The sequence below is a fragment of the Sinocyclocheilus anshuiensis genome, unplaced genomic scaffold (assembly GCF_001515605.1).
Source record: "Sinocyclocheilus anshuiensis isolate Anshui unplaced genomic scaffold, SAMN03320099.WGS_v1.1 scaffold436, whole genome shotgun sequence".
Classification (NCBI taxonomy): domain Eukaryota; kingdom Metazoa; phylum Chordata; class Actinopteri; order Cypriniformes; family Cyprinidae; genus Sinocyclocheilus; species Sinocyclocheilus anshuiensis.
In genome coordinates this window covers 688,921-698,312 of record NW_015560618.1, presented here as the reverse complement: position 1 = coordinate 698,312, position 9,392 = coordinate 688,921, and the positions used below count along the sequence as shown (strand labels likewise).

The 9,392-nt window shown below is 34.8% G+C and overlaps 1 protein-coding gene across 1 annotated transcript in view; it reads right to left on the bottom strand.

Annotated features, from left to right (window-relative positions):
* The window catches only part of LOC107681819 (thioredoxin domain-containing protein 12-like), an 11,376-nt gene continuing 1,984 nt past the window's right edge, over positions 1-9,392 (bottom strand). The window contains exons 3-7 of the mRNA XM_016478166.1: positions 8,894-8,946; positions 2,825-2,898; positions 2,507-2,576; positions 2,035-2,118; positions 1-398 (exon numbers count right to left, since the gene is read on the bottom strand). Of these exons, the coding sequence (XP_016333652.1) occupies positions 319-398; positions 2,035-2,118; positions 2,507-2,576; positions 2,825-2,898; positions 8,894-8,946 (361 nt within the window). The 3' untranslated portion in view covers positions 1-318. The remainder of the gene's footprint in view (positions 399-2,034; positions 2,119-2,506; positions 2,577-2,824; positions 2,899-8,893; positions 8,947-9,392) is intronic.

Sequence of the window (9,392 nt, the reverse complement as noted above, 5' to 3'; positions counted from 1 at the left end):
TCATCAGCTTTGAATTTCTGAAATGCAAGATGAAAAAAAAACTTTTAGCACCCTTTATGTGACATGGACAGTAAGTATGCTTTGGTTCTCAAAGTAATAAGCCAATCAACCGCAAGCTGCGATACTTTAAAATGTAATCCGTAAATGCATTATAAATTCCTTCATTTTTGAAGTTTGTCTTGTGCTATAGCAGATCAAATGAAATGGCAGGAGGAGTTGAGGTTGGAGATGAATGGATGGATGGATGGATCTAATGTGGCCAGTAAGGTGATGCAGTATTCTGGCTGAGATCTTTCCATGCCGCTTCTTCCCTTCTTCTTAGAGTTCATCCCCGATGTGAGGGGTCCTGAAGGTATCGCCAGTCAGATTGTCTTGAGCTTCCTTCATGCTAGCCACAACTGCACACAGAAGAGAAATGTGGTCAAGGGCCATCTCGCTTGTTTTGTTCACATTGCACCTAAAATCTCATTTGTTTTTCAAATTCATCTTTAGAACAGACTGCACACACAGTCAGCCCTGTTTTGCATTGCCATTGGAAAGTTTGCCATTTGAAGCAAAGCCAGCAGAAACAGAAAGCAGAAAGTCAATACACTGCATTATTTATGATCACATTTTTCAAAATACTGTAAAATATTTGAGCAAAATGTTACGTCATAACTATTGCGTTCCTATTCTACAGAGTGCAACAGTCAGATTCCAGAAGTAAAATGCCATTTGTTTTCTCCACAGGGAAATCCATTTTTAAACATTAACTCAGAAACCTTTAAAGGCAGACCTACTATAAGCTTTGTTTATCAAAGGTGCTTTTGTTGACGCCATCACTTCGCATTATTGAAGTTATGATTTAAATAATAGGGTTTAACAGCAGAATCCCTAGTGAAAAACTGCACTAACTATTGGGCTGTAACGAAATTTCCACCAGAGAGTCGCTGTGATCAAATTGCGCCAGATGATCGCTGAGCTCCGCCCACTCCCATGAAGCATCATAAATCGAGTCGGTCTACCACGCTCTCAAAACGATTAAATATATATGCATATTTTGCAATAAACTTAAACTATATTGTATTGTTATAGGTACAAAGGACAACAACTTTAAATGGATAGTTCTATATTATAGATATACATTAGCTATGTTTCCATCCAAAGATTTGAATGAAACCTATGTGCAAAACTGGAATATCGCATAAAACATTTGATAATAAAGCACCGTTTCCATCCAACGAGTCAAAGAGAACAAAATCGTCACTTTCTGGTAAACTGGCACTAAATATCACTAAGTAAACTAGGAGAAGCCACTGAATTTAATAATTTTCATATATGATAAAAAACGTGCACCTCAGAGAGAGCAGATGAAACACAATAAACGCGGTCATTGCTTTCGGAGGTGGATGCTGCTGATTGGGAACGCAGTCATGTAACAACATAACATTTCAGAAGCTGTGCAGCGAGATCGGTCCACTGGTTAGTCAAGTTATCTCGTCCCATCGTGCAAAGTCACATGACTTTTTCGATGCGCATTGAGGAATTTATTCGGTAAATGTGTTTCCATCGTAGTTTATGCGCATTTTTTCTTATCGGATAAAAAATTTATCCTACTCAATTGTGCACATACGTTTTTTTTTTTATGTGCATTTTTAGAATTTATGCACATCTTGGTGTTTCCATCAAACGTTTTTTATGCGATTTCAAAATGCACATAAAAATAGGTGGATGGAAACATAGCTATTCACAATGGTTCATGGTATTGTAGTTCTTTACTTCGGTAAAGTGTTAATTACACAGTCTTGTACCGTTGTCTTTTTGTCTGATTTTCAAATACGTCAAATAAAATTTGTAAATTTGTGATTCACTTGCAGCTGGTTGGTTTAGTTAACGCTGTAACAAAGACTTTTTAAAATCCCTATGGGAAATATGAAAGGTAAAAATACTTCCAAAAATAACGCTGCTAAAAAAAAAAAAAAGTGGGCGATAATAAATGAATAAAATGTGTGCGTGTCTGTCTTTTTAAATGTTCTTTTTCTTGGAATTTCTTACCTTGATCTGCATTGCTGTAGAAGTACTTGTAGTTGGGGTTCCCATTCTTGTTCGTGATCTCAGAGTGGACTTTGCCAGTGGGATCTACAAAAGAAGAAAAAATATTTTTCCATCCATGTTGTGACAGTCACCTTGATCATTTACTGACACCTTGAGGTGTGGATGTAGCATCACACAAGAGTAAAATGTCATGCTACTGATGGTGGTATTGTAGAATCACACTATTTAACCGTAATGTGTTTCTGCAATTCTGTCCCGTAACAGGATGGTTACCGGGATAAAAGGAGTCATATTCTTCTGGTTATGTGGTAAAAACTTTTCCACACCCATAAGGTGACTGACTCTTACCTCCACAAAAATGGACATTTATTAGGCCACTAATATCTGAAGGAAGAGTCTACCTTTAAACAATGGTTGATGTTCTAAACTAGTGCATTTGCATGGGCGGTTTTTGTTTATGTATATGACCTACCAAGGAAAAGTATTCTTGGAATGTATCCGCCATCTGGGCTGAAGGCCTCATCTTTTGGCTCCTCTTCATCCTATAGCCACATGGGGCATGTAATGAGAATGTGAAATATAATAACACTTACTTGACAATATATGCATTTATTACTACATGTGGTTTCAACCAACAAAAAAAAAAAAAGAAGAAAATATTACAGGGAAAAAGTATACAGGGGGGGGAAAAAAACATTATAACCATCTACCATCTAACCCTCTCTGACGGAATTAAAATATGCATTTTGAGAAAAGCATAAAGTAAATAATGAGAAGAGGAGCTCCTTACCTCCAAGTTAATCATGACAAAGTTGTGAGCCAACTCAGAGATGTCCTTTGATTCAGCAAACTTGGGCTTTAAAGCTAAAAGTTATTTTTAAAACATCATAAATTATCTGTACACTACGAGGTAACAGAATAAGCCATTCATGCATCAAAAACACAACCATTCAAAAGGTTTTTTGATGAAAAAAAAAATATATTATACAGTGCTTAATTTGTAAATGAATAATTGCCGGATCCAAAACAGCAATTAAAAGGCGCTGTGACCGACACTGAAAATACAACTTAAGTGTTCCCGGAACATTCAATGACATCACTAAACGGTGTAGGACAAAGGTGTGTTTGAACTAAGAAGCTGATGTTTCCTTCAGGCTGTAGATCTGCTGAATATCCAATGGTCCCATAGCTTCATGCTTTATTTCTCTATTCTCTTTACTGCCTAAGCTTTAACCAGGAAATTAACGTTCTTAGAATTGACAGACAGTTGACCCTGAGAGTTCAAGTAAATACTTACAGCGGATCTAAATATTTATAATTAATTATAACTAGTTATGATTAATTATTCCTATTTCCCCTTTGAGCTGATTCACTACAACAGTGATGCCACACTTATAAGAGGGCATCGTTCACAAGTTTCTGCATTAAGACAGAATGCTGTGATCAAGATATAGTCTTAGAAGAAGTAGTTGATGCTATCAAGCATCTTAAGTGTACCAAATCACCTGGCAATGACGGCATTGCAGCAGAATTCTATAAACAATTCTCAGATATTCTTGCCCCTTTCCTTTTAAATGTCTTCACTGAGAGTATCAAAAACCATGAACTTTCTCCTAGTTTATCTCAAGGAATATTAACCCTCATACCCAAAAAAAAAGATTTACTTTTGATTGAACATTGGTGCCCAATGAGTTTATTAAATAACGATTATAAAATTCTGGCTCTTATATTATCTAAAAGAATTACAAATGTTTTAAATTCTATAATAGATGACACAGAGTCTGGTTTTCTCAACAATAGACATGCCTCAAATAATATACGTTTAGTTTTTGAAATCTTAGATTACTCCAATTTGATTAGTGATGATAGCTTTCTTCTCTTTTTGGATTTCTATAAAGCGTTCGACACGTTGGAACATAAATTTATTTTTCAGTGTCTCGAAAAGTTTGAATTTTGACTTTTTTTTCCCGTAAAACTTTATATATGAACAGTAGTAGTTCAGTTATTTAAAAAAAAAAAAAGGAACAACTCGTCGTTTTGAATTATTGAGGGGCATTAGGCTGCCCTATTTCCCCTTACCTTTTTCTTCTTGCAGCTCAGATTCTTTGTTCTCATATAAAAGCCAGCAGTTTAAAAGGGGTATCTATTGCTGAAAGAGAGGTGGTTATCAGTCAGCTTGCTGACGACACAACCCTTTTTCTTAAAGATGAAAGGAAGATTCCACTTGCAATAAATATTAGTGATTAATTTTCTAAAGCTTCAGGTTTATGCTTAAATATTAAAAAAGTTTGAACTTTTTGCCATTAAAGACTGTAATGAATCCTTTGTCCATAATATCCCAGTGAAAGAAATAATTTGTTATCTAGGTGTGTTAATTACTAAGGATCAGAAAGAAAGATGTAATCTTAATTACCAAGCCCTTATTGATAAAACACAGAAAAGGGTATTTCTCACAAAGGCAGAAGGCCTTCCGAGGCTTATTAATGTCGCTCAGTCTGTTCCTCTGGACTAGGGCTGCACAATTAATCAAATTTCTAATCGCGATTACAATTATGGATGCCACAATTACGTAATCGTTCAAAGCGGCAATTAATCGTTCAAAGTCCACTTTTGTTATTCTGCACGCTTAAGATGCTTTTTTATTTCTACATGTCATTTTAAGGGTTTTTCCATTGTTTTAATTTTAGTTTTAGTATAACACTATAATACCATTTATATTTTTACTTTTTTTTATAATTTAAAGAAGAAACCAATCCAATGTATAGTTGACATTTGAGGCTTAATACTATAGAAAAGCACTAAAAGTTTTTCAGTTAGAGTGTTTTCAGCTTGTTTATTTTCATATAAAAATACGGCATGCAGTTGCATCAAACAATGGTATAAACATCATTCAATGTAAATTGTGATAATCGTAATTAATAATCGCAATTACAATTTCAAGGCAATAATCGACAATTATGATTTTTGCAGCCCTAGTCTGGACCCAAAATTAGGTAAAAGTATTGACCAGCTACTCTTAATTTTTTATGGAAGCGTTCAATACATTATATTAGAAAATCTGTTGTAATGAACACATGTGATAAAGGGGGTCTTAATTTTTTGGATTTCAGTACTTTAAGTTACACCTTCAAGATCAATTGGCTTAAACAGTTTAGAAAGAACCCAGGGTCTTTGTGAAACTTTATTCCCAATTATGTTTTCTCTCAATTTGGTAGACTCGATTTTCTTCTTGTAACTATAAAATTGATAAACTACAGGCTACATTATCTGCTTTCCATAGTCAGGTTCTCTTGGCTTGGTCGCTAATATTCAAGCACAACTTTTCACCCCCCAGATTTTTTATTTGGAATAACAGTAATGTTTTATACAAAAATAAATCTTTATTTATTTTTATTTTTTTTTAGAGTTGGTTTGATAAAAACATACTGTTGATCAGTCAGTTAATGAACTCTCAAGGGTTGTTATTTTCATATAAAGAATTTTTAGATCACTTTCAATTTCCTGTCTCTCCAAAAGAATTTTCCATTGTTATGGGGTCTATCCCATCAGCTGTTGTTGCTTTACTGAGAGGTACCCATCCTTTGTCACCAGTTTCTCTTAATTTGGTTGATACTTTGTTGGTAGATTATGTATGCAAAAATAATAATAGGATAGTCCGTTCATTATTTCAGCAGAATATTATTACTCTGCCAGCTGTGACTGCTTATTTGAATAATGCAGTGGGTAACTGGAAAAAAGTATGTATGCTTCCTCATACTTATTTAGTAACTAACAAAGTAAAGGAGAATAATGCAGTGGGTAACATCTGCTGGAAAAAAGTGTGGATGCTTCCTCATACTTATTTACTAACTAACAAAGTAAAGGAGATTTCCTACAAAATAATTCATAAGTTCTATCCTGCAAAGCATTACATGAAAAAATTCAAAAGTGATTATTTCCTCCAGTTGCTCTTTTTGTGATGACTCTGTTGAAACGGCTGTTCATCTCTTTTGGAACTGTCCATTTACAAAGAAATTTTGGCAAGATGTTTTAAGTTTCATTAGGAGTAACTTTTATAATGAATGTATTCTATTTTGGAACGTAGGACATAGTATTGGGTTTTATTGAGTATGAACAATCTAAAAGGAACCAGTTTTATGTAGTGAATCTGATTTTGCTTCTTGCTAAATTTCACATCCATAGATGCAAATATTCAAACTCCAGACCTCTCTTTCTTGTTTTTATAAAAGAATTTGAGCAATACCTTTCATCGATCCAGTTGTCTCGGAACAAAAAAGCTTTAAAAACTTTATCTGACTAACTCTTTTCCTATTTTTAATGACATGTAAGTCTCAATTTTATTTTTTCAGTTTTTAATGTATTAAACACCCCCCTTTTTTCTTCTTCTTTATTTGTTTTTACTTTATTTTTTGTTATTATTGTTTATCATTTTTATGTTAATGGTTGTATTATTCTATGTGTACTATTCTTGATTTTTGAGCATTAATAACAAAAATTAAATTAAATAAAAAAAATAAAATTAAATAAAAAAAGGTTTTACTCACCCCCGAGGCATCCTAGGCATATATGACTTCCTTCTTTCAGACGAATCCAGTCTTTGATCTTTCAAGCTGTTTCGCGGCACTCAGCGGGTGTTGCATGCATCAGTCCAAAAGAAGTTAAATAAAAAGCGCCCATCCTTTAAAATACCCATCTCACACGGCTCCGGTGGGTGAACAAAGGTCTCCTGTAGCGAATCGATGCGTTTTTGTAAGAAAAATATCCCTATTCAAAACTTTATAATCACTTTAATCTAGCTATCGCTCACTGTTTTAAACGGAAGCAGTTCCGGGCGGATGACGTATGAGGTCAGCATTGCGCATGCGTCGCTCAGAAGTGACGCACGAGGAAACGCAGCAGAGAGATCAAAACAACACACCGGTCACTAATTAGAAGTACAAAACGAGGATTTGTAAAGAAGAATGTCAGAGGATTTCGATATAAGCCAAGAGGAGACTGGTTTTCCTTTGCTAAAGTAAGGAAACTTTGCTTCCTTTGATCCTGTAAACAAACGTTGGTTTTCACGAGACTCACCGTCGCATGCGCAATGCTGAACTCAGCATCAGCCCGGAGCTGCTTCCGTGTACAACAGTTGGAGCAAGCTACATTAAAGTGATTATTACGTTTTGAATATGGATATTTTTCTTACAAAAACGTATCGATTCGCTACAGGAGGACTTTGTTCACCCCCCGGAGCCGGGTGAGATGTTTTTTTAATGGATGGGCACTTTTTATTTAACTTCTTTTGGACTGATACATGCAACACCCGCTGAGTGGCATTAAACAGCTTGAAAGATCAAAGACAATTTTTAATATAACTCCGACTGGATTCGACTGGATTCGTCTGAAAGGAGAAAGTCATATACACCTAGGATGTCTCAGGGGTGAGTAAAACACAGCCTAATTTTCATTTTTGGGTGAACTAATGACTTAAATAAGTAACAGTTTTAATTAAACGCGCATCCTTGCTTTATTTTACAAAATCACAAATGTTCTGTTGTTATTTTGAGGGTGCAAAAGTAAAAGTAAACACTTTGTGCTTTCGAATTATGTCTTACTCTTATCTGTATGACCAAAAATGATGTATTTTATGCTTCAGCTGTTCGACTGCGCCTCGCGCGCTCACACACACACCACATATTCGCAACTCAAACTTGACATCGCAGTCTGTTCATTATCAAAATAAAACACAGTCAACCAAAAATATTTAAGGTTACACTGGTCAATTTAAATAGTCTGTGGTATAACTGGTCCACTTTGTATGCCAAGCACATTTTTGCTCACGTGAAGAGGATATTTCTGTCGATATACGAACGTGCGTGAAGTACAAAGCCTCTACATTATAAATAATAGTTTCATTCAAATACATTGCGAATATGGAAACATTAGGATTTGTGCTGAATAAGAGGTAGGCCCTATGTGAGCCCAGTAACGCCTGGTACTATAGTTTCATTCAAATACATTGCGAATATGGAAACATTAGGATTTGTGCCGAATGAGAGGTATGTGAGCCCAATTAATGCCTGGTACTTTCAGTTTCGCTTTGTTTTGGTTTCTTTAGGTTTATATATTTTTATTTCATTCTTGTTCTGTTTTGAATACCGCTACATTTATATGATTTGTTTTAGAGTGAGCTATACTAACGTATAGCTATGTTTATAGTGTTTATAAATGTTTATACATTATAATATTTCACTTTATTTGGTATTATTTCTGGTATTATTACACTCCAAACGTTCTGCTGCTCACAAAACAATAAGCAGTAGGCTAAGCACCAATCAATGAGAGCAAGTTTGAACTTAAGAAAGCTGACTGGTCACGGTCAAAAATATGTTGAGGACCAATAACCTCCAAATACATAAACCTGCGCTCGCTCTCATATGCACGCACGCACTGTCACGATCTAATGCCGGATCCTTAAAAACAATTACCGGAATGCAAAAATCCAAAATCTGACATTTTCCGGAACAGGATCCGGCTCAAATTAAGCACTGTATATATCATTTTAAATTGTAGTAATTTAAATAACAGTATTACTGTTTGTATTTAACAATATAAAAAAAATTATAATAATAATAATACAAAAATATTGTATTTCAGTTCTTATGACAGATATTCATATATATTAGGGCTGCACGATAAATCGCATGCGATATTTAATGCGATTAATGCGATATTTAAGCACGCATGTGATAGAGATTTACCGCTGATTACAGAACGGCTTTACTGACAAGATGCGCATTAAATATCTCATGCGATTTATCGTGCAGCCCTAATATATATATACATATCATACACTGTCCAAAGACCAGCATCATACCTTTACAGGCTCCACACCAAGTCTTGTGAATAATGACCATCAGAGGGAGTCCACTGGAACGAGATCAGAATTACATTTGTTAAATCACTTTTAAAACAATTCATTCAAAAGCAAACGTTTCAAGATAACAACAAGATAACTCGCAGTGCCTCATGGAACAACACTTAACATAATTCCATTCTGCTAGGGATCCTGGTAATTTTCTTGCCATTGTGTAAATAATCAAATTATAATAATAATAATAATAATAATAATAATAATAATAATAAATGAACCCTGTAAACACTAGTGCTGTGTTCAAAATATCGATATGACGATGTATCGTCACAGAGATTTGACGATACGAATATCGATACAGCTGTCTCTGTATCGATATCGCGGCACGTGCGCTGCAGTGGACCGCGCTTAATTTAAATACAAGAGCAGCGTTTAAAACGGAGTAGAAAAGGGCAAGGTTTCTAAAAAATAATGAATAGAGCATAATATATAGGCTACAAGG